We start from the raw sequence: 27,781 nt of genomic DNA, 5'->3' as shown, positions 1-27,781 counted from the left end.
TGTCTACACTGGCACTCAGTAGCTCCATCCTAAGTGGTCCTCAGTGAGAACTGTCCGTGTTGGATTACAAGTAAAGGCCATTGCAAGCTGTAAGTGTAAAATAGAAATAGCAGAAGCTGGTTGCTGTGTGCTCCTTCCCAACACCAGCTCACACAGTAACAGCGGCTGCTACTTGTAAACCAGAGGTGCCCAACCTTTTGAAGAGCGAGGGCCACTTAAGCGACTTCGTAACCAGTTGCGGGCCACAATGAGCAGAGTGGGCAGATGACAGCTCCACATCCACTCTGCCTATGCAAAAGGGACACAGACACAGCCCACTCTTCTCTATGGGCCCTCTGATCTGAACAAATGGAAGGGACCGGATCCCCTTCTGCTTTTTTAGTAGATCTGATTGGAGGTAGGCAGGTATAAATGGACATAAGTCTGTTTACATCGGCCGCTCCAGAGAGGTGAATGGAGGGTGCGATTGGATCAGACTGATCATGTTGAAGGGGCCTAAGGCTGCTTTTACACTGATGGTCTGCAGTCTACCGACACCATGGGTGCAGCGCAGTGCACCTGTGGCTTTCCTGCGGGTTAGCTGTACTTTGCCATAGAATTCTACTCTATCCTGCAGGTGTGGTGCACTTTTTGAGTCTATGGCTCAGTGCAGTTAAGCCACAGGTGCTCTGCACTAGTGATGGCCGAACGGTTCGCCCGGCGGTCGTTTCGCGGCGAATTTCCGACTTTCGCCGTCCGCGGGTTCGAACGCCTTTTTCCGTCGTTCGCCCCGGCGGACTTACGTGTTTAATGTATACAAGAACTTTAACCTTTCGTGACACGTTTATCATGTGTTACAGGACAACCAATTGAGACATGACAGCTCATGGACACTTGGACATTCCCCCTAACCTATAAATACACCCGATCCGGTGGCCATTTTACATTCTTTCTTCTGTCACTGTAGGGAAAGGATCCTGTGTGGAGTAGGGACAGAGAAAACGCTAGCTATTTGGTACACAAAAGTTCTTTTCAGGACTGGTATAGGTGTTAGGTCAGCAGCCTGAGTTTCTTTTGTCAGTTTAGATAAAGGGACAGAGCGCTGTATGCTGCTATTTTAGGGACAGCTCAGCCAGATTAGTCTTTCTTCATCATCATCATCATCATCATCATTAGCTGTTACTATCAGGTCCACAAAAGAGCTGTTCCAGCTAATCGTTCCAGCCTACTCTTTTTTGCCAATTTGTATAGGGACAGGCAGGAAGCAGTGTGTCAGGCAGTGAGGATAATTTTAAAGACTTGCTGTTACTATTAGTTCCACAAAGGTTCTTTTCAGGACTGGTATCAGTGGTACGGTAATAGGCTTGTACACGTATAATATTCTTTCTTCCAAATATAGAAAGAATATTATACTTGACTGCTGCCCTTCTGCTGCAGTCTGCTAATCATTCACAACTCACTTGTTCCACAAAGCTCTTTATCAGGACTGGTAACTTGGTCTGTCTAGGGTGCTACGGTACATAGGCTTGGGTGCGGTACAGTCTGCTGTTCTGTAAGGACCGCTATCGGTCCACAATAGATAGGGTTGCCGTGCACTACTGCTGACCGCTGCCCTATACTGCAGCAGTCCTTCAGCGGTATAGGGACTGACGCACAGTCTGCTAAACACTAATACACAACCTGCTTGGTCCACAAAAGTTCTTATAAGGACTGGTAACTTGGTATAGGGTGCTACGGTACATAGGCCTGAGTGCGTTACAGTCTGCTGTTCTGTAAGGACCGCTATCGGTCCACAATACATAGGGTTGCCGTGCACTACTGCTGACCGCTGCCCTATACTGCAGCAGTCCTTCATTGGTATAGGGACTGACGTACAGTCTGCTAATCACTAACACACAACCTGCTTGGTCCACAAAAGTTCTTATAAGGACTGGTAACTTGGTATAGGGTGCTACGGTACATAGGCCTGAGTGCAGTACAGTCTGCTGTTCTGTAAGGACCGCTATCGGTCCACAATACATAGGGTTGCCGTGCACTACTGCTGACCGCTGCCCTATACTGCAGCAGTCCTTCAGCGGTATAGGGACTGACGCACAGTCTGCTAAACACTAATACACAACCTGCTTGGTCCACAAAAGTTCTTATAAGGACTGGTAACTTGGTATAGGGTGCTACGGTACATAGGCCTGAGTGCAGTACAGTCTGCTGTTCTGTAAGGACCGCTATCGGTCCACAATACATAGGGTTGCCGTGCACTACTGCTGACCGCTGCCCTATACTGCAGCAGTCCTTCATTGGTATAGGGACTGACGTACAGTCTGCTAATCACTAACACACAACCTGCTTGGTCCACAAAAGTTCTTATAAGGACTGGTAACTTGGTATAGGGTGCTACGGTACATAGGCCTGAGTGCAGTACAGTCTGCTGTTCTGTAAGGACCGCTATCGGTCCACAATACATAGGGTTGCCGTGCACTACTGCTGACCGCTGCCCTATACTGCAGCAGTCCTTCAGCGGTATAGGGACTGACGCACAGTCTGCTAAACACTAATACACAACCTGCTTGGTCCACAAAAGTTCTTATAAGGACTGGTAACTTGGTATAGGGTGCTACGGTACATAGGCCTGAGTGCAGTACAGTCTGCTGTTCTGTAAGGACCGCTATCGGTCCACAATACATAGGGTTGCCGTGCACTACTGCTGACCGCTGCCCTATACTGCAGCAGTCCTTCATTGGTATAGGGACTGACGTACAGTCTGCTAATCACTAACACACAACCTGCTTGGTCCACAAAAGTTCTTATAAGGACTGGTAACTTGGTATAGGGTGCTACGGTACATAGGCCTGAGTGCGTTACAGTCTGCTGTTCTGTAAGGACCGCTATCGGTCCACAATACATAGGGTTGCCGTGCACTACTGCTGACCGCTGCCCTATACTGCAGCAGTCCTTCATTGGTATAGGGACTGACGTACAGTCTGCTAATCACTAACACACAACCTGCTTGGTCCACAAAAGTTCTTATAAGGACTGGTAACTTGGTATAGGGTGCTACGGTACATAGGCCTGAGTGCGTTACAGTCTGCTGTTCTGTAAGGACCGCTATCGGTCCACAATACATAGGGTTGCCGTGCACTACTGCTGACCGCTGCCCTATACTGCAGCAGTCCTTCAGCGGTATAGGGACTGACGCACAGTCTGCTAAACACTAACACACAACCTGCTTGGTCCACAAAAGTTCTTATAAGGACTGGTAACTTGGTATAGGGTGCTACGGTACATAGGCCTGAGTGCAGTACAGTCTGCTGTTCTGTAAGGACCGCTATCGGTCCACAATACATAGGGTTGCCGTGCACTACTGCTGACCGCTGCCCTATACTGCAGCAGTCCTTCATTGGTATAGGGACTGACGTACAGTCTGCTAATCACTAACACACAACCTGCTTGGTCCACAAAAGTTCTTATAAGGACTGGTAACTTGGTATAGGGTGCTACGGTACATAGGCCTGAGTGCGTTACAGTCTGCTGTTCTGTAAGGACCGCTATCGGTCCACAATACATAGGGTTGCCGTGCACTACTGCTGACCGCTGCCCTATACTGCAGCAGTCCTTCATTGGTATAGGGACTGACGTACAGTCTGCTAATCACTAACACACAACCTGCTTGGTCCACAAAAGTTCTTATAAGGACTGGTAACTTGGTATAGGGTGCTACGGTACATAGGCCTGAGTGCAGTACAGTCTGCTGTTCTGTAAGGACCGCTATCGGTCCACAATACATAGGGTTGCCGTGCACTACTGCTGACCGCTGCCCTATACTGCAGCAGTCCTTCATTGGTATAGGGACTGACGTACAGTCTGCTAATCACTAACACACAACCTGCTTGGTCCACAAAAGTTCTTATAAGGACTGGTAACTTGGTATAGGGTGCTACGGTACATAGGCCTGAGTGCAGTACAGTCTGCTGTTCTGTAAGGACCGCTATCGGTCCACAATACATAGGGTTGCCGTGCACTACTGCTGACCGCTGCCCTATACTGCAGCAGTCCTTCAGCGGTATAGGGACTGACGCACAGTCTGCTAAACACTAATACACAACCTGCTTGGTCCACAAAAGTTCTTATAAGGACTGGTAACTTGGTATAGGGTGCTACGGTACATAGGCCTGAGTGCAGTACAGTCTGCTGTTCTGTAAGGACCGCTATCGGTCCACAATACATAGGGTTGCCGTGCACTACTGCTGACCGCTGCCCTATACTGCAGCAGTCCTTCATTGGTATAGGGACTGACGTACAGTCTGCTAATCACTAACACACAACCTGCTTGGTCCACAAAAGTTCTTATAAGGACTGGTAACTTGGTATAGGGTGCTACGGTACATAGGCCTGAGTGCGTTACAGTCTGCTGTTCTGTAAGGACCGCTATCGGTCCACAATACATAGGGTTGCCGTGCACTACTGCTGACCGCTGCCCTATACTGCAGCAGTCCTTCAGCGGTATAGGGACTGACGCACAGTCTGCTAAACACTAACACACAACCTGCTTGGTCCACAAAAGTTCTTATAAGGACTGGTAACTTGGTATAGGGTGCTACGGTACATAGGCCTGAGTGCAGTACAGTCTGCTGTTCTGTAAGGACCGCTATCGGTCCACAATACATAGGGTTGCCGTGCACTACTGCTGACCGCTGCCCTATACTGCAGCAGTCCTTCATTGGTATAGGGACTGACGTACAGTCTGCTAATCACTAACACACAACCTGCTTGGTCCACAAAAGTTTTTATAAGGACTGGTAACTTGGTATAGGGTGCTACGGTACATAGGCCTGAGTGCAGTACAGTCTGCTGTTCTGTAAGGACCGCTATCGGTCCACAATACATAGGGTTGCCGTGCACTACTGCTGACCGCTGCCCTATACTGCAGCAGTCCTTCATTGGTATAGGGACTGACGTACAGTCTGCTAATCACTAACACACAACCTGCTTGGTCCACAAAAGTTCTTATAAGGACTGGTAACTTGGTATAGGGTGCTACGGTACATAGGCCTGAGTGCGTTACAGTCTGCTGTTCTGTAAGGACCGCTATCGGTCCACAATACATAGGGTTGACGTGCACTACTGCTGACCGCTGCCCTATACTGCAGCAGTCCTTCAGCGGTATAGGGACTAAGAGTTTTGTCACAGGGTGATTTAAAAAATGACAGGCAGAGGAAGAGGCAGGCCCTTCCGCAGGGGTGGTAGGGGTAGGGCAGGAGCAACAGCCTTGAGCCAAAGTGGGAAGTTGCAGAAGGTGCGTTCAATTACTTTAAAGGACGCACCAGACTTGGTTGAGTGGCTCACTCAGCCTTATTCTTCTGCACCCTCCTCATCCTCTCGATCTGCACCCTCTTCTTCACTCTCTGCTATGTGCACCCCCAAAGACACTACCACCAACAACACCACCACCACCACATACCTTCCGCTTGAGTGCAAATGGGGGCCTTCATGCTCCAGTGTTTTAATAGGGACCCCCGTATAAAAAGCATGAGGGTCAAGGACCAGTACTGGGTGGCAACGTACTTAGATCCCCGGTACAAACACAAAATGGCGGAAATGTTACCGCCGTCGCAGAGGGCTGTCAGAATGCAGCACTTCCAGGCCTTGCTTCGAGAAATGCTGCATTCTGCTTTTGCGTGCGCTGGCAGAGGAGCAATTCCCACTCCCAGAGAAGGATTTGCGGGTACCAATCCAACAGCGCCTGCAAGAAGAGGCCGGTTTGAAGATGTGTTGGTGACTTCGGATATGAGGTCATTCTTTCAGCCGACCCATCGACAGGTGTCATCCGGATCCAGCATCAGGGAACGCCTAGACCGTCAGGTGTCCGACTACATTGGGTTAACGGCCGATGTGGACGCTCTGAGGAGTGATGAACCCCTAGACTACTGGGTGGGCAGGCTTGACCTCTGGCCAGAGCTTGCCCAATTTGCAATCGAACTGTTGGCTTGCCCCTCATCCAGTGTCCTGTCCGAAAGGACGTTCAGCGCAGCAGGGGGGATTGTGACCGATAAGCGTACTCGCCTAGCTCACCACAGTGTTAACTACCTCACATTTCTAAAAATGAATGAGGCATGGATCTCGGAGGAATTCAACACATGTGATCAGTAGACCATGTATATGTCTATAAACAATTTTTGGAATCAAGCACACAGACCTTCTTAATTCATTTGGCTCACTTCCCTGACCCAAAAAAGCACACCGTACTATATGCCCCTACCCTCCTCTTTGAAGAGGTTGAGCGGTGTCATATTTCTACTGGGGCTGCTTATTATGAGGGGTTCCCACCATCCCTGTGCTGTGCTGACTTCCTCCTGGGTGTTCTTATTATGAGGGGCTCCCACCATCCCTGTGCTGTGCTGACTTCCTCCTGGGGGTTCTTATTATGAGGGGCTCCCACCATCCCTGTGCTGTGCTGACTTCCTCCTGGGGGTTCTTATTATGAGGGGATCACACCATCCCTGTGCTGTGCTGACTTCCTCCTGGGGCTGCTTACGGTGCTGCTGTCAGCGCTGTATGTCACGGAGCTGCTGTCAGCGCTGTATGTCACGGAGCTGCTGTCAGCGCTGTATGTCACGGAGCTGCTGTCAGCGCTGTATGTCACGGAGCTGCTGTCAGCGCTGTATGTCACGGAGCTGCTGTCAGCGCTGTATGTCACGGAGCTGCTGTCAGCGCTGTATGTCACGGAGCTGCTGTCAGCGCTGTATGTCACGGAGCTGCTGTCAGCGCTGTATGTCACGGAGCTGCTGTCAGCGCTGTATGTCACGGTGCTGCTGTCAGCGCTGTATGTCACGGAGCTGCTGTCAGCGCTGTATGTCACGGAGCTGCTGTCAGTGCTGTATGTCACGGAGCTGCTGTCAGCGCTGTATGTCACGGAGCTGCTGTCAGCGCTGTATGTCACGGAGCTGCTGTCAGCGCTGTATGTCACGGTGCTGCTGTCAGCGCTGTATGTCACGGAGCTGCTGTCAGCGCTGTATGTCACGGAGCTGCTGTCAGTGCTGTATGTCACGGAGCTGCTGTCAGCGCTGTATGTCACGGAGCTGCTGTCAGCGCTGTATGTCACGGAGCTGCTGTCAGCGCTGTATGTCACGGTGCTGCTGTCAGCGCTGTATGTCACGGAGCTGCTGTCAGCGCTGTATGTCACGGAGCTGCTGTCAGCGCTGTATGTCACGGAGCTGCTGTCAGCGCTGTATGTCACGGAGCTGCTGTCAGCGCTGTATGTCACGGAGCTGCTGTCAGCGCTGTATGTCACGGTGCTGATGTCAGTGCTCTGTATTACGGTGCTGCTGTCAGTGCTCTGTATCTCCTGCACCCTCTTGTTTGCCTACCCTGGTCCCTGACCTTCCCTCTCCTCCATTGCCTTCATTAGCTCCATAGTCCTGAATTGTCAGAACAATTTCCCAAATAAAAAAAAAATGCTTGTAGTTATCGATCCCAAATTCACCTCATACATGTATTATGCTATTGTCCAGGTGGTGGGACTACGTGCTACCCCCTAATAATTACCCCGTGGCCGCAAATTCGACCTAAAGGTTTGCGAAATTCGCCTCCCATTGAAGTCAATGGAGCCCGCGGCGAACGGTCGTTTTCGCGAACGTTTGTGTCCGTTCGCGTTTCGCGTTCGCGAAACGTCCCGTCGGAAGTTCGTCCATCACTACTCTGCACTACACCTGCAGATCAGTTTGAAAGCAACCCAGTAACCACTGCAGAACAGATGTGTCCTTATATACACTGTGATTTTAGTAATAAACTTGCTGTCCCAGGCAGAGTGCATTTGGTATTACTCCACCTATGACAGGAGCCGGTGCTATACAGGGTGTATTGGCTTATGCAGCTTTATTCCACAGCTGCTTGCTTTCTCTACTGGCTTCATTCACAACACTGATGCTCTGGCATGGAAGGTAGGCAACCTGCAATCTGGGCTTGCCAACTCGCCATCCCAGAGTAGGAGGTCGCGGGCCACATCTGATGGCTCTGTGGGCCACATGTGGCCCCCGGGCCACTGGTTGGGCACCCCTGTTGTTAAACCAAACCTGACAGCCCTTACATTACTGAGGAACACACTCAAAGGAGCTGTCAGCACCATAGTAGAAATGCCAGCTACTGCATGCTGGCTGGTCTGTATGTACTCTCTGGCACTCTGAATTGGCAGGAGGCTGTGCTTGGAACCTAGTGGCATACCGACAAAGATTTTGGTAAGAACAGCTGTGGAGAGAAGGGTAGCACATACAGGGAACTGACATTTCTGCAAGATTTACAGATTCCTGTAAAACTTTGATTCATGAAATCTTTGCGACAAAAGAAAAAAAAATACAAGAATAATAAAAGAAGACCAGACTGTTGCTGCTAAAGATACTCTATTGCTACACAGTGGTGTAGTGGATAGCACTCTCACCTAGCAGTAAAAAGGGTCACTGGTTTGAATCCCAACCACAACACTACCTGCCTAGAGTTTGCATATTCTCCCTGTACCTGTGTGGGTTTCCTCCGGGCACTCTGGTTTCCTCCCACACTCCAAAGACATGCTGGTAGGTTAATTGGCTTCTGTCCAAAACTGGCCCTAGCATATGAATGGGGACCTTGGATTGTGGGCTCCTTAAGGGTAGGGGCTGATGTGAGTGTGCACTATACAAGGATAGGGACAATTGTAGACACTCAATCAGGATGGACTGGTGTCTTTATTCAACCTTATTAACTATAAGGATAACTATGTTTTTAATTCTAAAGATGGTAAGGTAACAGGCTCTCTTTAAAGCAGAACATAAACCAAAAAAACTTTTAAAAGGTAGAGTTTATTAGCAAAATACCCTGCTGCAAAAAAATAAAGATAAAAAATAATATTGATTCTCTTTCCCTATTACCCTGTTACCCTGTGCAATATAGTGTACACTCTTGGCTCACTCTGTAACACATCAAAAAGTGGAGCTCCATGCACATGGGCAGGAGTTACCTCATAAGTGGTCATCCAATAACTGACAAAATATGTCAATGACATAGAAGCAGCAGGGAAGCTGGTAGCAGCCCCGAGGCCCGAGATGTCAACACCCTCACAGATGTTCCAGCTGTCTGGAGATTCAACATTTCTGCTTTTCTCCCTCTTCTCTATCAGAATTCCAAGATGGACCAGATGGATTCTAATTAGTTAGCACCTTCACATTGCATTATGGGGTGCTGATATCTCGGGAACCCCAGAGATAAGTATAGCAAGGATGGGGGGAGGAATGGTGTTCTGTGTTAGGTAGCCTTTGCATTTTTTTCTCTATAGGTGAACTATCCCTTCAAACATTTAATCCCTTCAAACATTTAATCCCTTCAAACATCTAATCCCTTCAAACATCTAAAGTTTAATCAAAAGAATGTATTGGAATTCCTGTGCTAATTTAATGTGAATTACGCATAAAATAAATAAATAAATATGCAACATTACTTACTTTAAGATCCGGCCTTCTAATGGCTTTGTTTAAAATAGAATTCTCATCAGAGATGACAGAACAACTTGAATTGCTTAAGGTTTCTTTAAATTCATCAAGGGTAATCCAGCGCACCTTCTTTCTGGTATATTTCTTTCTTTCATCCTAGCCAAAATGAAAGGCTATTAGAAGGACTGCAATAATACCACTCTCTTCTGTTCATTGACTACAATAGATACAATTTCCTTAATGTGCTCAATGTACAGGCATACCCCACTTTTAAGTACGCAATGGGGTTTATTTACTAAAGCTGGAAAGTGCAAAATCAGGCTCACTTCTGCATAGAAACCAATGAGCTTCTAACCCCAGATTGTTCAATTAACCTCCCTGGCGGTATGATTATTTTGGATTTTAGGTGCTAAAAGCGGTACAATTATTTTGCATGAAAATTTGCCTAGCAGACATTCCGGGTATGATAAAGGTTGAAAAATGAAATCATAAATTATAATATAATAAATAACTATAAATAATTATACCAAATAATAATATAACAATAATAAAAATGATTCAATAATGTAATCAAATTAAAACACTGAAATTTGCTCAGTTGCAGAATTGTCACTGTCATTACTTTTCAATATTTGATGACGGATCTCCCCACAAATCGCTGTCGCTCAATTCTGCGAGTGATTACAATTTATTATCGCTGTTTTCTAGCTGGTCTAAAATCATTTTTGATGTAAAGGGACAGTTTTGGTGGCTATGGGCAATCTCCAGTTTCCAGGCATAAAGAACAGTTTTTATAATATAAAACTGCATGCAGGACACTGGGCAGACCACTAGGGACAAAGGGGATGTGAAATAATTACATACAGCAATGTAATCTGTAAGATTCCATTATACTGTATGTATACTGTGTGTTTTACTTTTTGAATTTGGCGCTGTTCTCCATCCCCGTGCGTCGCAACGCTCGCAGGGAACGGAGTCCAGCTCCGTGATATGTCGAGCGGAGCACGGCTCGCTCGTACAGTGGGGGGGGGACATCGTTGGATCCACAAGGGAGAAGGTAAGTAAACCTCCTCCTGGATTCAGCGATGTGGTCCCGAGTCTGGCTCGGGGTTACCGCTTTTGGTGTAAAACTTCCACCCCAAGCCAGACTCGGGAATACCGCCAGGGGGGTTAAGCTTTGGTAATAAAACCTGGAAGCTCATTGGTTTCTATGTAGAAGTGAGCCTGATTTTGCACTTTCTAGCTTTAGTAAATAAACCCCATTGTGTACTTAAAAGTGAGGTATGCCTGTACAGCGGTTTCCACTTGATTTCAGTTATGGTATGCAGCAGTTTCCCACTGAAGTTTCCCACTGATGTCAGTATTAGTGTGCAGCAGAACGCATAGGGTTTGATTTACCAGCTTTTTTATCAGCTTCTAACTTCAGCTTGTTCAATTAAGCTTTTACAATAAAACCTGGAAGCTGCTTGGTTTCTATGCAGAGCTGCACCAGATTTTTCACGCTCCAGTTTTAGTGATAAATAAACAGACAGCAGTACACATGGACCGAAAATTATGATTTTCAGTCCTTGTGTATCCTGCTTAACAAAGCCCCAGAAATCAATAAGAATTTACAAGAGCTCTAACTCTCCCCATTCTATCCAAAAGTAAGAAAAAGTATTAGCCCTTGTACACGCGGTCGGAGATTCCGACGGAGTGTGTCCGATCGGACCATTTTGTCGCATATTCCGACTGTGTGTGTCTACATCAGACTGTTTCCGACGGAACAAGTTTTCCAACTTGTTGGTAAAGTTTTCCGACAAAATGCTCCGATCGGACATACTCCGATCATGTGTAGAGAATTACGATCGGACAAAGTGCCACGCACGCTCAGATCAAATTCCTACACCAAACCTATTGGCTACTAGCATGAACGTAGTCCTGTCGTAACGAAATAACGTAATCACGTCGGATTTTCCGACAACTTTGTCCGACCGCGTGTATGCAACAGTTTCGGACAAAATCCGACAGACAAAATGCGACAGATTTGGTTGTCGGAATCTCCGACTGTGTGTACAAGGGCTTAGTGGGATGAACAATTTACCAACTTTAGTTTTGTGCTATAGCCAAAGGACGGCTACAGTGTGGTACTATAGTTATAGTCTGGAAGGGCATCCATAGACGTCCTCGAAGAACCCAAGCCCCCTACACACCCCCTGGGCTGCTCATCTACATACCTGATCACAGATAGGGGTGAAGGGCCAATCACAGTGGCCCTTCACCATGTAATCAGCTGTGCCCAATCACAGAGACCGTCACTGTGACTCAAAAAGGGGATGTGCTGTGTCTGTGCTGCTGCATGCTGCTGTCAGTGTCATTGTGAGAGTCAATTTAATTTGTGTACACTTGCCCATTCTAATTTCTTTCCCTCCTGAGTCCTGTCCCTGAGCTACTTGCTTACTATATATCAAAAATAAAATCAGAAATATGATTTTTTTTCCCCTTAATTGCATGGTGTACTTGTTTGTAGCCTAAATTCTGAAATTTGCAAATTGTAAATTTTGGGTGTCATGTCAGTAAATTTCAATCTGGTAGGTTGGCAACACTGACCTGTACTCTGTTTACACTGATAATCAGGGCACTTATCAAGAGTGCCCTGTTTATTGGTGCAGTCCCATCAGTGCCAATAAGTACCTATCAGTACCTCCTATCAGTGCCCATCAGTGGCACCTATCAGTGCGCATAAATGCAGCCTAATCAGCACACATCAGTGAAGAATAAAGATGTCTTATTTGCAAAACTTTATAACATAAACTAATAAAAACTTTTTTTCGGATTTCAGTGTTTTTTTATTTGTTTAACATACAAAAAAAAAACCCAGTGGTCATTAAATACCACCAAAAGAAAGCTTTTTCTGTCAAAAAAAAAAAAAGACAAAAATTCATATGGGTACAGTGTTACATAACTGAGTAACTGTCATTCAAAGTGTGACAGCGCTAAAAGCTGAAATTTGGCATAGGCAGGTAGGGGTTGAAAGTGCCCTGTATTTAAGTGGTTAAATGGTGATTGATAGATACCAAATAGTTTAAACCCTAAATCGTTTTAAATTTTTCTAAAAACATCAATGTATGCAAAAAGAGGGGGACAAAAACTAGATGTGAATCTGACTGCATGTGGTAAATACCCAAAGGATGAGAAATTAATTATTGCAATGCACAACAAAGGTTAAGGATTCATAAAGCTGTATCAATTACTGTACAAGTATAACAGTATGTGAAAAATGCCCACCATGAGGGACTTTTAAAGGGCCATTTACATTTACAAACAAGAAACAGGCTGTTTGCAAGTAAAGTTTAGGCACCAGCTGTAGAACACTGCTATAGACAGAAATTTGGATTTAAATATACTGAGCATCTCATGCTTACAGACAGGGGCATTGTTAGGTCTACAAAAGATCTGGGGCCCATAGCAGCATAGTAAAGAAAGTCAAACACTTGGGCAGGCATACACATGTATATACAGTAATACACGCGTGTGTTTATATATCTCCAGAGAGCCCCCCACTTACATCTGGGTCCTCAGAAAACCCCCCACTTACATCAGGGTCCCCAGAGAGCCCGCCACTTACATCAGGGTTCCCAGAGAGCCCCCACTTACATCAGGGTCCCCAGAGAGCCCCTACTTACATCAGGGTCCCCAGAGAGCCTCCCCCGTAAATCAGGTTCTCCAGAGAGCCTCCCCCTTGCTGAAGGGTCCCCAGAGAGCCCCCACTTACAAATGGGTCACCAGAGAGCCTCCCCTCCCCTTGGGCAACCCTGCAGAGACTCGGGGCTATAGCCCCAAAAGCCACCCCCTAGCAACGCCACTGCATACAGATAAAATTATGCTCAATATTATTAACTTTTTTTAAAGGTGCACGCTGCAGGACTGTCATTTTGATCAACCACCTGGGGATATACCAAAAACCGGAAACAAAAATTGTTTACTCTTGAATTTGTACCCTTAACTCCTGAATAGTAATTGATTGAGGTGAGTAGTACTCCTATGGAGTAAGGGTTTGATTTACTACATAAAAATGGGAAGTTGCACTTTGCAAGGCAATTTTCCCCAAAGCTTAGTGCATGTGGTGAAATAACATTTTTCAAAGAATACTCAATCACATGCAAAGAAAATGAAAAAAGAAAGTCTGCATTTTGCTTGCACATGATTGGATATTGTAAGTCAGCAGAGCTTCGCCTTATTCACTAAATTCTGGGTAAAATTGTGCAATTTTTCTTGTAAAATGAAGAGTCTATTTGCCTTTATTAAATCAACCCCAAAGAGTAGGGATGAGCTTCTTGTTCGAGTCGAACATACGTTCGACTCGAACATCGGCTGTTCGCACGTTCGGCGAATACCGAACATTATGGGCCGTTCGCGACAAATTCATGTGGCGCTCACGGCCCACAATGCACTGCGCCATCGCAGTGCATTGCTGGTTTATGATTGGCCAAGCATGCACTGTGACCCCGCATGCTTGGCCAATCACAGCACCGGCAGCGAGGAGAGCCATGATTGGCCTCAGGCAGGATGCCTGGGGCCAATCATAGCTCAAGCTGTGTAGTACGCACCCCACACTATATAAGGTCGCCAGCGCGGCGGCCTTGTGTAGTGTGTTGGCGTCTGTAGGAGTTAGTGGGGGTTCTCTGTGTACCTTCAATACAGTATACACCGTTCATTATCGGCCGATTTAGCGTTCTTGCTCTTCTGTAATTGAGCTTTTAGCAATCTGCAGGAGTTTGTGGGTGTTGTCTGTGTGCCCTGACCGCACTATACACCATTATATCCACTATCTAGCTAGCTATATTGCTCTTCTGTAATAGAGCTTTCAGTCAGTTGTAGGAGATTGTGCATGTTGTCTGCGTGCCCTGACCACACTATATGCCATTATATCTGTGTAGGGCAGCACAGTGGTGTAGTGGTTAGCACTCTCACCTAGCAGTAAAAAGGGTTGCTGGTTCGAATCCCAACCACGACTCTACCTGCCTGGAGTTTGCATGTTCTCCCTGTGCCTGCATGGGTTTCCTCCAGGTGCTCTGGTTTCCTCACACACAGGTTAACTATACTGTCCAAAATTGTCCCTAAAATATGAATGGGGACCTTAGATTGTGGGCTCCTTGAGGGTAGGGACCAATGTGAGTGTACAGGGCTAGACACTCACTCACATTGAACTGGATGGACTGGTGTCTTTATTCAACCTTACTAACTATGAATATCTACAATTTTTGATGCAATGCTTTGCAGCCGGGCTCATTCCTGCACTACAACTAGAGTATATGGGAGAGGTTGCAGTGTCGTGGCACCAGTGCCTAAGGCTCAATTTTTCAGCCCCTGTTTAACAGGGGCATGTAATTACAATTCTTGATATAATATTTCACAGCAGGGCCTGTTCCTGTGCCCACGAGAGTAACTGTGAGGACTTATAATGTTGTGGCACCGGCACCAGCACCACAACCACCAAAGTGCCCAATTTTTCTACCACTGTTCAACAATGGCATGTAATTACAATTCTTGATATAATCGTTCACAGCAGGGCGCTCCAGCGCCCACCAAGAGTCACTTTGAGGGCTTACAATGTTGTGGCAACACCAACACCTTGTTCCGCCATTCCTGCAGAGCATATAGGGCAGGCCCCTACTTTCAAACATCCAACTTACAAACGTCTCCTACTTGCAAACGGAAGGAGACAACAGGAAGTGAGATGAAAAAAGACAGACGGCAAAACAAATTATACAGGGGAGATAACCCTTCCCTATGTTTTCCAAAAAGCTTAAAAATAGATTTTTTGACTGGAGCTACACTTTAAAAATGTACCAGTTCAAAATTACAAACAGAACACAACAAATCTACACAGTCCCTGTCTTGTTTGCACCGCCTGTATACTGCTGTTCTGAGTATAGGGCACGGGGTTCCCCTTAATATCCGTACAAGACCCAAATGGGCTGGTAATGGGCAAGGGGGGGCTACCCATGCCATTTTTCTCAATGATTTTCATCCATATTACTGGAACCAGATATTACATTAAAAACGCAAGCAGTTTTAAATTACTTTTTTTCCGTTAAATGTCATTTTGTGCAGGGACTGTTCTAAACACGGGAAACACGTGGCACTTCACAGGCATACTATAGACACCCCCCAGGCACGATATTTAAAGGAATATTTCACTTTTTTTCACTTTAATCGTCAATCCCGCCAAAACGGCCATTTTTAAAAACATTTTAGGCATTGACCCATGTCCCCTGGGGCAGGAGCCAGGTCCCCAAACCCATTTTAGGACAGTATCTTGCATATTAGCCATTAAAATTAGCACTTTTTATTTCAAACGTTCGAGTCCCATAGACTTCAATGGGGTTCTAAAGTTCGTACGAATTTGCGTTTCGTTCGAAAGTTCTTATGCGAACCAAACCGGGGGGTGTTCGGCTCATCCCTACCAAAGAGTAACTTTACCTCATTTACTAAGCTCTGGAACAATTGCACTTGTAGACTGCAACTGCACTTTGCAAAGTGCACAGTCTATTTGACCTTAGTAAATCAACCCTAAGATGTCACAACAACTGAAACACAATTATTGTTACAGGCAAATTACACATCAATTAGAGAAAAATAAAGCTAGCTAAATTCTAGCAGAATTTTTTTCCAAAATGTTTGTTTTCTACATTTCTAAAAGTGAATTTTTTTGTGTGGGAAACTACCGTATTTTTCGGCGTATAACACACACTTTTTTCCCTTTAAAATCAGGGTAAAATTGTGGGTGCATGTTATACGCTGATCCCCTGTCGATTGTGAGTCTCTCGGCCATTCTTGGTGGCTTTCAGCAGTTCTCAGTGGCTTTCAGGCAATCTCGGCCAATCTCTGCGGCTTTCAGACACTCTTGCAGTCCCGTGTGAGCCACCAAAAGCTGCCGAGAGTGCCCAAGTGCAGCCGAAAGCCACCAAAAGCCGCTGAGAACGGCCGAAAGCCACAGAGAACAGCCGAGATCAGCCAAAACCGCCAAGAACGGCCGAAAGCTGCCGAGAGCTACTGAGCGCCGCTGAGATACACAGGACATCCGGCTCTGTATCTCGGCGACGCCATTTTTAAATGGCAAGGCTACACTGACAAGTCTGCAAATGACATTGACAAGGCTGTTATGACAAGGCTGCAAATGACACTGACAAGGCTGCAGATGGACACTGACAAGGCTGCAATGATGGACACTGATAACGCTGCATTGATGGGCATTTAAATGTTTTTTTCTATAACCTTCCCTCCTAAAAGTTTTTTTCCTTAAAATTCCCTCCTAAACTTGGGGAGCGTGTTATACCCCGGCGAGTGTTATAGGACGATAAATACGGTACATTCATTCCAAAATTAATTGTGAAAAGCATGAAAATATTGAATTCCTTAAAAAATTAATCAAGTCATCGAATGTACTCAGAATTTTCATAGGAATGTTCATTCAAATATTCATACAAATGCTCAATCAAAAATCTACTAGTGTATGACCAGCTTAGGACTGACAGCTCTAAAAGCAAACTCACAGGCCTTGTTCACACAGACGTTAGCTTGGATAAGAGCAGTATGTAGAGATAGCTTTGTAAAGCATTTGTGAAACTTTCAAGCAAAGTTGTTATATCCTTTAGGTCTAGTTTACACTTGCAGTTGGGGGGGGGATGTAAAAAAGGCAGTTAAGCTGCATTTTTACAGCACCCTCCCCAAGCTGCAAAGGCAACCATATTTGGTTATACACATGCCAGAACTGTGATGTTTTGCAGTCACCCCCCTGTAAAAAGGGCTGCGCTGCAACTACCCTGCATACAAAGGCAAAGCAGACAGTTACAGCGCAGTGTTATGGTTTTTCAGGGTTTAGAATAGGTGGTGAGGAGGCACCTCCGTCTGTCAATCACCCTCTGAAAAATTATCTACCACAGATTCCTCTTCAGAAGGGCTAATACAGCTGTAAACGAGCCCCTTAGAATGGACACTGCTGGGAGGCATGGGTGATTTCACCATGCTTCACTTCACAACTGAAAGCTCCAAATCCCACAAGAAAACAAATCAGGAGAATGCACACAAGCCCATTGGAAGAGTGCAGTTAGATCTGTGTTTAAAGTGAAATTCAAATACATTTTTTAACCTCAGACATGTAGGGTTTTTATGACAAAGGAGACCCTAGTGGTCTCTTCTGTCATAAATGCTTTGCCCAGCCTGTGAACAGTAATGTAGCTTTAGAGTACATTTACGGCACCGATCTGCACCATGATGAAGTGACTCCCATGCCCTTTCATGGGACTGATGTCATTGTGGCTCGGCCATTCAACCGACTAAACAGAGCGAGCCGGGCAGGAAGAACGGGAAATGATGGGAAGAACCGGGACCATCTGGAGTGCTGACAGCTGGATGGCTTAATTTGACAGTTAAGTACAACATAATATGCTAATATGTATGGCACAATTCTAGGGGCCAGTTAAAAAAAAAGCTATGGTGGAGATTAATTACACTTTAACATTCCTAAACTGGAGCTGGTCGGTAGACATGTGTAATTTGTTTCATAACTAATCGAAATTCGGCCGAATTTTGCATCTTTCGGACATTCGGATGCATCCGAATGTCCGAAGAACAAAATAACGAATTTCAACTAATACGAAAGAAATTATAGCAAAAGAAACAAATTAATTCAACATGATTCGTTCATTTGTTAAAGGTCTAATGAAACAAAATGTCAACTCAGAGTAAATCTTGCAGTCCAATCAGCTGATTAATTTTGTGCTGGAGGTTGGATTACTGGAAAAGTGCATTCCTGAGAACTGAGTGAGAAGGGTGTTGAATCGTTGTCATGAATATATATACATACATAAATATCAGATCGAATTGATATACATACAAAACGAATCGAATCGGTATAATGAATATCGACACTCTACAGAAATAACAAATTATCCGAAAATGAATTAACTTAACATAACGAATATAACAGAACAAAATTATGTATTTTACAAATGAAAACAAAACTAAACAAAACAAATGTTTCTGTTGTGCACAAGTCTACTGGTCAGTACTGTAAATGCTTTGCTAAAGCAGATTGAAAAGAAATATAAACTTACTTCACATCCAGACTAGCCTGGTACCCTAATTTGTGTTGCAAATACACATGCACAGCTATTGTATAAAACACAGTTGGTTGCCATTATCCAGTACATGTCAGATCAAAAAATAGTCATTTACCGTATATACTCGAGTATAAGCCGAGATTTTCAGCCTCTTTTTTGAGGCTGAAAGTGCCCCCCTCGGCTTATACTCGAGTCATCGCTGTCTGCCTGCTCGATCAGCGTGTCGAGCAGACAGACAGCGGACATTCTACCCTTCAAACGCCGCGCCTCCGCCTCCGCCTTCGCCTGTGATAGGCGGAACACTGAATTTCCCAGCAGCCTGTGTTCCGCCTATCAAGGACATCGTCTCATCCTCGTACTACGGACGAGGATGAGACGATGTCCGTGATAGGCGGAACACAGGCTGCTGGGAAATTCAGTGTTCCGCCTATCACAGGCGAAGGCGGAGGCGCGGCTTTTGAATTTTAGAATGGCCGCCGAGGCGCCGACGAAGAGCGGCGATCCTGGCAAGGCACGGGACGGAGGCAAGGCAAGGCACGGCACGGGACGGGACGGAGGCAAGGCACGACACGGGACGGAGGCAAGGCACGGCACGGGACGGAGGCAAGGAGGCAAGGCACGGCACGGGACGGAGGCAAGGAGGCAAGGCACGGGACGGAGGCTCGGGACACAGGCTCGGGACACAGGTAGGCTGGACACACACACACACACACACACACAAGGACACACACACACAGGGATGGATGGATGGATGGAGACACACACACACAGGGATGGATGGATGGAGACACACACACACAGGGATGGATGGATGGATGGAGACACACACACACAGGGATGGATGGATGGAGACACACACACACAGGGATGGATGGATGGATGGAGACACACACACACAGGGATGGATGGATGGATGGACACACACACACACAGGGATGGATGGATGGATGGACACACACACACACAGGGATGGATGGATGGATGGACACACACACACACAGGGATGGATGGACGGACACACAGGGATGGACGGACACACAGGGATGGACGGACACACAGGGATGGACGGACACACACACAGGGATGGACAGGCATGTCTCACCCTCGGCTTATACACGAGTCAATAAGTTTGCCAGTTTTTTTGGGGGTAAATTGGGGGCCTCGGCTTATATTCGGGTCGGCCTATACTCGAGTATATACGGTATGTCCTTAATTCATAAATAGCATCAAGTTATAAAATGTTATTAATGTCAAAACTATAGAATTTTTTACTGTTATATACTAATGCAGCAAAAAATATGATTACTTACAGTTGTTCTAAGTAAAACCACATTGGCTTTCTCCAAAGAGGATTGGACGCAGTTTGCCCAGATGCTCCATTCTGGCTTCCAATAAAAGACAAGCAAAAGAATTCCACCGGATAAACAATAGCCAATCACACAGAGGACAATCCAAGGAATGCTCAACCTGTAGCCAAAGATTTCCTATTGAGAAAGTAAAAGTAACAATACAGTCAAAGCACAAACACAATGAGATTAATTTACTAATGTAGTGGTCTCCAAACTGTGGCCCAGGGGCCAGATGTGGCCCTTTTGCTTGCCTTTATCTGGCCCTTGGTGCACTTTTCCTTTCACTGACATCAACAGCGGGGCACTATTCCTTCTACTGACACCAATGATGGGGCACCATTCCTTCCCCTGACAGCAGTGATGGGGCACTATTCCTCCCACTGATATCAATGATGGGGCACTATTCTTCCCACTGGTAACAATGATGGGGCACTATTGCTCCCACTGATACCAATGATGGGACACTATTCCTTCCCCTGACAGCAGTGATAGGGCACTATTCCTCCTAATGACAGGACATTATTCCTCTCCATGCCACCAATGATGGGACATGATTCCTCCCACCGACATCAATAATGGGGCACTATTCCCCCCACTGATACCAATGATGGGGCACTAGTCTTCCCACTGGTACCAATGATGGGGCACTATTCCTCCCACTGATACCAATGATGGGGAGTGATTCCTCCCACTGATACCAATGATGGGGCACTATTCCAGAGGGCTATCTCTGACATGGAGAGCGGAGCATAATTCCACTGTAACGTATTACCTACGGAGATTGAGTGACCACCATCCAGCAGCCTACCCCCTGGAGCAGCAACACGGCTAATAGCGAATATTGCTCTGGATAAATCCACGGCAAGAAAACCAGCGTCTGACAGAGTGTCAGCTCTTGGCACCATCTGTCTCCAAGGAGGGATAAGAACGCCGGACTATGAGCACTTCATTGACGAACCAGCGGTAGCTGGTCAGCGTTCCTCAGGTGTTGTCCAAGAGTGGTAATGTAATGAACTTTGCAGTTGATGACTTGCCAGTTATAAGTTAAATTCAACACACGCAGTACATATATGTGCCCTATTCGGGGGATAGCTGTGTGTAACAGTGACATTTCAGGAAGGACTCACAATGTGATCAACCCGTCACTGACACGGCTTATTTTCTGAAGGCTTAAATAAAGTCACTCAATGCATCTAACTGCTATATTTAAACCCAACATCATTTAAACTATTTTGGAAAATGTTTACAAGCCACGAAATTGGCACATTAAAATAAGTGGGACGTTCGCAGCACACATATGATACATATACTTGATGGATTTTTTCAATACTATAGTGTGAAAGCAATAATGTTCGGGAGTATAAGAATGAACATAGTACCACTGAAAGGAATGTGCTCTTAATTAACTTGATAATTGATACCATTAACCCCTGAGGACTGTAACAAAAATAATTTACTTTGGAAGAGCAATTGAGTTGAAACTTTGTATCACTTGGTTTGGTAACAGATAACCTGCTTCAAAGTAAATGAAAGTGAAAGTGACAGTCCTGACAGGGACAGCAAGTTGTAGAAAATTGTATCAACTTATGCAATCAATGAATTAGTGGGCCACTGCTATACCGAGACAGTACTTTTAGCTGACAATAGTGTCAGTCTATCAACTCGATAGATGGTGGATTATTATATTAGATCTCCAAAACCCTAGGGACCTTGCATATGCTGATCTCCTGTTTTTATATTATATGGATTATTCATAGCACTCATAAAAGCAAAAATAGAACAAGATTTCAATATATGCTTCGTAATAGAGGCGCCTCGTCCGTTATTTGTTGTATGTGAGTCTTTTGCCTGTTTTATGTATATAGTTAGTTGCAAGATGTAATTCGTTTTTATGTGGAATTTGGTTAATATATGTCTGAAGCACTTTAGGACTGGTTTGTACTGAGCCATTTGGCTGGGTGATTTTAGAAATTTTTGGCATTTGATGTTACTTGATAAACTTGTTGGATTAATTTAATTTCCTTTACCCCTTATTTGCCCGCTAGATCCAAAGTAGCCATCTTTTTTCCTTTTGGGGTATCTCTTTCTTTTGGGGCTATCCTGAAGGGATTTTTTCTTATATGCTTATGTGTTGATTACGGCAATAGCCTCCTTTATTGTGGAGGAGTGGCATAGGGCGGTATATTTTCATCTTCTTTTTGCCATAGAAACTGGGACGGCAGAATAAGGTGTGGTTTGTTCTTGTTTTGTTTTAGTAACACTATTGTTCCCACTGATACCAATGATGGGACACTATTCCTCCCACTGATACCAATGATGGAACACTATTCCTCCCATTGACAGCAATGATGGGACACTATTCCTCCCACTGATACCAATGATGGGACACTATTCCTCCCATTGACAGCAATGATGGAACACTATTCCTCCCACTGATACCAATGATGGGACACTATTCCTCCCATTGACAGCAATGATGGGACACTATTCCTCCCACTGATACTAATGATGGGACACTATTCCTCCCATTGACAGCAATGATGGGACACTATTCCTCCCACTGATACCAATGATGGGACACTATTCCTCCCATTGACAGCAATGATGGAACACTATTCCTCCCACTGATACCAATGATGGGACACTATTCCTCCCATTGACAGCAATGATGGGACACTATTCCTCCCACTGATACCAATGATGGGGCACTACTCCTCCCACTGACACCAATAATGAGGCACTATTCCTCCCACTGACACCAAAGATGGAAAACTGTTCCTCCCACTGACACCAATGATGGGTCACTATTCCTCCCACTGACACCAATGATGGGGCACTATTTCTCCCACGGACACCAATAATGGGAAACAAATCCTCCCACTGACACCAACAACGGGGCACTAGTCCTCTCCCTAATAACAAAGATGCACTATTTACTCCCATTGACACAGGACAATTTCTACTCCCAGTGGTCACAGTCCAGCCCCCCTAAAGTCTGGAGATCCCTGTACTAAAGGATTAAAAGCTGTTCATTTAACAAAGTGTATGTTCCTTTTTCAGAGGATTATAGTAAATAAGGTAAATCTGTATTCATTGTGGATACCCAATCATGTGCAGGGGAGGATGAAAAAAACAAAACATGATTTTTGCTAGCATATGAATTGCTAACTGAACATAAGTTCATTTTATTGAATCCGTTAACCTTCCCTTCTCCTTTCCGCTAGGAAATCAACCATTTTTGCACATTTTTTTTAAGTCCACCTTGTAAATGTACATTCATGTATTAAATGTAAGTTATCATGGAAGTTGGTCATTAAAACATAATGTTAGGCTGTACTGAGAAAGCAGTTAAAGTGTAAATTGGAAACTTTTAAAAACATTTTGGATAGAATGTAGAGATGTTAGAATCTCCATCAGTTTTTCTTGCTGTCAGTGTCCGTGCAGGGAATATGAGCCCTTACTATTGGTCCTGGCTTTCCACTGTTTCCTGTACAAAAAAGTGATGGGAAATAGGATACAGTTTGCTTTTTGCACTTGATCGATGTGTCTGGGTATGGGCACACTATTTGTAATTTAAGCACAAGTGAGTGGTGGTGTCTGCAGTTGAAGCCACATTATATATAAAAAAAAAAAGTATTCTGGCAATTGTACCTGGCTAACACCTATACCCATAGCATTCCATTTATGACTTCCTTTTTTTCTCTAAATATTATTATTTTCTAAATATTTTTTACTCTCCCTTTACACTCAGGTCAAGTTTTCCAACAAAATTGACAGCTAGTGCAGCTGGGACAAACTATAATGCTGACAGGGGTGCTTACAACAGTTTTATTATATATGGTTTAAACCTTTTTAAGAAAAAAATGCTGCTGTTAACTGTTTAAGTGTAAGCTGGAGATGAGCTTTAACTTGTTTGAATCTATTAGACTCCTGATGTCTTATTAAAGATAAACTGTCACTATAAGTGTGCTATCACACAGGGGTTTTTGCCCCCCTTATGTGACAGTAAAAAAGTTAAGTAAAAAAAAAAATTAAAGGTGCTCCCAAGTACCTAAAATGCACCCCCACCAAAAAAAATCTGAGCACCCCCACTTACACATTTATCACATTTAACTCTAAACTGTATGACCTGTTAGTGCTTTTAACCACCTCAACTCCGGAAGGCTTTATCCCCTTCAAGATCAGGCCATTTTTTGCTATTTGGCACTGCGTAACTTTAACTGGTAATTAAGCGGTCATGCAACACTGTACCAAAACAAAATTTATATAAATTTTTTTTTACACAAATTTAGCTTTCTTTTGGTGGTATTTGATCACCGCTGGGTTTTATCATTTTTTTTATATAAACAAAATAGGCCAAAATTGTGAAAAAAAAATAAGCAATATATTTTACTATAAAACATATCCAATAAAAAATAAAAATAATTAAATTTCTTCATAAATTTAGGCCAAATTGTATCCTGATACATGTTCTTGGTAAAAAAAAAATCCTAATAAGTGTATATTGATTGGTTTGCGTAAAATTTATAGTGTCTACAACCTACCTATGGTATATATACTCAATTTTTTTTACACTACTAATGGCACAGATGAGAGACTGATAATGGTACTGTGAAAGTGCAGCGGGAAATCTGACACTAACTTACACTGAGTAGGAACTGACTAACTGCCACTGACATCACCAGTTACACTACTACAGTGATCAGTGCTAATACTATACACTGTCACTGTACTAATGACACTGACTGGGAAGAGTTAACATCTAGGAATAATTAAGGGGTTAAATGTGTGTCTAACAACGTGTAATGTGTGCTGATTTTTACTAAAGATCTTGTTTCTCATGCCAGCTTTGCAGAGATTGTTCCCTTTCTATAGAGACCTGTGTTGATTGCAAACACAGGGCTCTGGGCTGTGATTGGACACAGTCAATCAGCAGGTCCTGACCATAAATTTTTGCCTGGGACCTGTTTACAGACTTTTGCTGTGTATTATGACAACAGGTGTCGGTAGGGGTCGTGCATGCAACGTACAAGTATCACTTTGCCTGTGGGGGCCGCCCGTCCGCAGTACATTGCAGGCGGGCAGTCTGCAAGTGATTAAAGTGTCACCTATAGAAAATTTAGGGCACTGAAGTATGTTACACAATTTGAAAGCTTGATATATTGTGTATCTATTTACTTGGCACAACCTCATCTTTTTTTTTATTTTACAAAAAAAAAAAATTGATAATATTTTGCACGTCTGCTCATTTTTATGGTATTTTTTATTGAACATTTGAGCTTGATAAATAATATCGCATGACAATAAAAATTGGAACAACCATTTTGCTGGCAGCTCATTTAAAGATCACCAGGCACTGGAGGGGAGCCCAAGCACCCAATCTGAGGTCATAACCACCATCCACTCAATATATTCTTTTGAGACACTCATGGCATTTAGGTTAGACTCACTGAAATCTTTTGAAGCTGCTTGGCAAGATTGGTCATCCTGGTATTCCCTACACAATACCACTGTGAAAACTTGATGATGTTTTGAACACCTATGTTGCCCTACGAGGCTTTTTTCATTTTTTTCCCCCTCTTGTACTTGCTCATCTGTTCCGCAGTTGTGGTAATCTTGTATTAAAACTTTAATACAGATATATTGAAATGAAATTGGAACTACCACCATTTTATTCCCCAAAGCCTCTGCTTTCAAAAAATATATACCATTTTTGAAATTTTAACAGGCGAAAAATTGTTATTTCTACATGTGTGCAAAAAAACACAAAAACGGCTCTGGCAGTGAAAAAGATAAATTCACCTAAACTATAGGATATACTATATTAAAAAAACAAAAACAAAAAAAAAACAACAGAGTTTAGAACAGGTTTTCTAAGGGCCGGTTCAAACTGCAGGCGAGGCGAGGCGACTCCGACTTGCCTCGCCGCGACCTGCCGCGGCCTCAGCGGCGACTTGCAAATGACTTCTGTATAGAAGTCAATGCAAGTCGCCCCGAGGTCGCCCAAAAGTAGTACAGGAACCTTTTTTCTGAGTCGGAGCGACTCGAGTCGCTCCTCTCAGAACGGTTCCATTGTACAGAACGGGGGCGACTTGCGAGAGCGAGGCGAGGCGAGTCGTGTCGCCTCGCATCGCCCGCTGTGTGAACCGGCTCTAACTGTCTGACTGAGCAGTCAGCCATCAGTCAATCAGAAAAACAATTAACATGGTTCCAAATCATATGATCACTATAAAAAAAACAGTCAAAGTGATCATGTGGCTCAGCTTGCAGGATGCCTTGCTCAAAGAGAAGCACTTTGACAGCATCAGCCAAGTCCCAGCTGTTAAACTGGTATCTAGTCTGCAAAAAATACATATATATAAGTTAGATGCAAATCATAGTTTTATACGTTTCACTGTTTTGGGGCAGAGCATTTATGAAAACATTTTAGCAAATATCAGAAAAATATTTAAGGAAGCAAAATAAGGTCATATGTGTAAAGCAGTGTGACATTCATCAAATATTAATGTAGGGAAATCTTCCTGATGCATTTTCTTTAAATCACAGGGAATGATTAGTCACATGTGCAAGTTTGGTAAATGTTATGTACATTCACTGCTTTATAAGTATTACCCATAGAAATATAGTTAACAAGTGTAGACATGTTAAACACACACACACTGTACGTCTATAATTACAGGTCATTTTGTTTATAAAGCAGTATATGTGACATTCATCAAGTATTCACTACATGTGAAACCTCCCTGACACAAAAGTTTTAAATTACAGAGAGTAACAACCTGTAATCATTTGATGAATGCCATATTCACGGCTTTATCAATATTGGCCTTTGTTTCTCTATAAACAGCATGAGAATATGTCACTATAATATAATGAAATTAGTTTACTAGCTCACTAAACTTACATGAAGGAAATATACAGTATAATATATATATATATATATCTATATATATCTATATCTATATATATATATATATATATATATATATATATATATATATATATATATATATATATATATATATATATATATATAAATATATTTATATTTATATATTTTGCAGGATTTACACAGTACACAAAAAGCAAGAAATATTCACCATCTCATTGTCCTCCCCTTCATTGATTATTGCACAGTGGGCATTCCTTTCTTTGGTCTTCATGTTCCAAGGAATCTTCAAAGAGTCTTCCGAGAGTCTTGGATGTTTGTTCTTAGACTGATGACATAGAAATAGTTCAGTGCAACATCTTGAAATAGATCCAGTACTGAGAAATAAGCTGTTCTGCTCCCTGCATAGTGCACACACCTCTTTAATAAGCATTACACTAGAATCTAGTTTCTAATTCTTAAAGTCACTATACTTTAGATGGCTACTCTGATTAAAAGTTTCTGCTTCATTGCAGCACATATTTGGATCTTTAGGTTCTTTTTTTGTTTACCTCAATTTAATCAAAAATTGTATTGCAGATATCACACATTGGTAGCTTAAAAAAATGTGGCCTTGCCAAGGACCCTAATGTTCAATCCTGTACCTGCCTCTACAAAATTCATATCTCCCCCAGTAACTAACATGTCCACCTGCACCTTAAATTTCAAACCTCATAACCTCACCTACGCATCTACCCACTCCATATTGAGCAGTAGGCCCCTTCTCAATGAAATTATTAAGCTGGACGCTTGTTTAAAATGAAGGTGATGGAAAGGGCATTGTCATTTTGATAGGAAGGTCCTATGGGATCAATAGGTGCACTGACCTAGATACAATGATAAGCTCTGCTGCTTTGTTTTTTAATCAAAACCCTAGGTCCACTGGCCATTAGGGATGAGCTTTCGTGTTCGAGTCGAACATACGTTCGACTCGATCATCGGCTGTTCGCCCGTTCGGCGAATTCC

At 44.0% G+C, this 27,781-nt stretch overlaps 1 protein-coding gene across 1 annotated transcript in view; it reads right to left on the bottom strand.

Annotated features, from left to right (window-relative positions):
* LOC143988153 (putative cation-transporting ATPase 13A4) overlaps positions 1–27,204 on the bottom strand; it is a 171,517-nt gene extending 144,313 nt beyond the window's left edge. Inside the window, exons 1-3 of the mRNA XM_077487482.1 lie at positions 26,988–27,204; positions 19,849–20,022; positions 9,444–9,587 (exon numbers count right to left, since the gene is read on the bottom strand). Coding sequence (XP_077343608.1) covers positions 9,444–9,587; positions 19,849–20,022; positions 26,988–27,050 — 381 coding nt within the window. The 5' untranslated portion in view covers positions 27,051–27,204. The remainder of the gene's footprint in view (positions 1–9,443; positions 9,588–19,848; positions 20,023–26,987) is intronic.
* Between the last annotated feature and the right edge of the window lie 577 nt (positions 27,205–27,781).

Source organism: Lithobates pipiens, unplaced genomic scaffold, assembly GCF_037356315.1.
Source record: "Lithobates pipiens isolate NorthernLeopardFrog02 unplaced genomic scaffold, aLitPip1_a1.2 Scaffold_18, whole genome shotgun sequence".
Classification (NCBI taxonomy): domain Eukaryota; kingdom Metazoa; phylum Chordata; class Amphibia; order Anura; family Ranidae; genus Lithobates; species Lithobates pipiens.
Note: the sequence above shows the minus strand (reverse complement) of the source record. Positions and strands in the feature narration are given on the sequence as shown.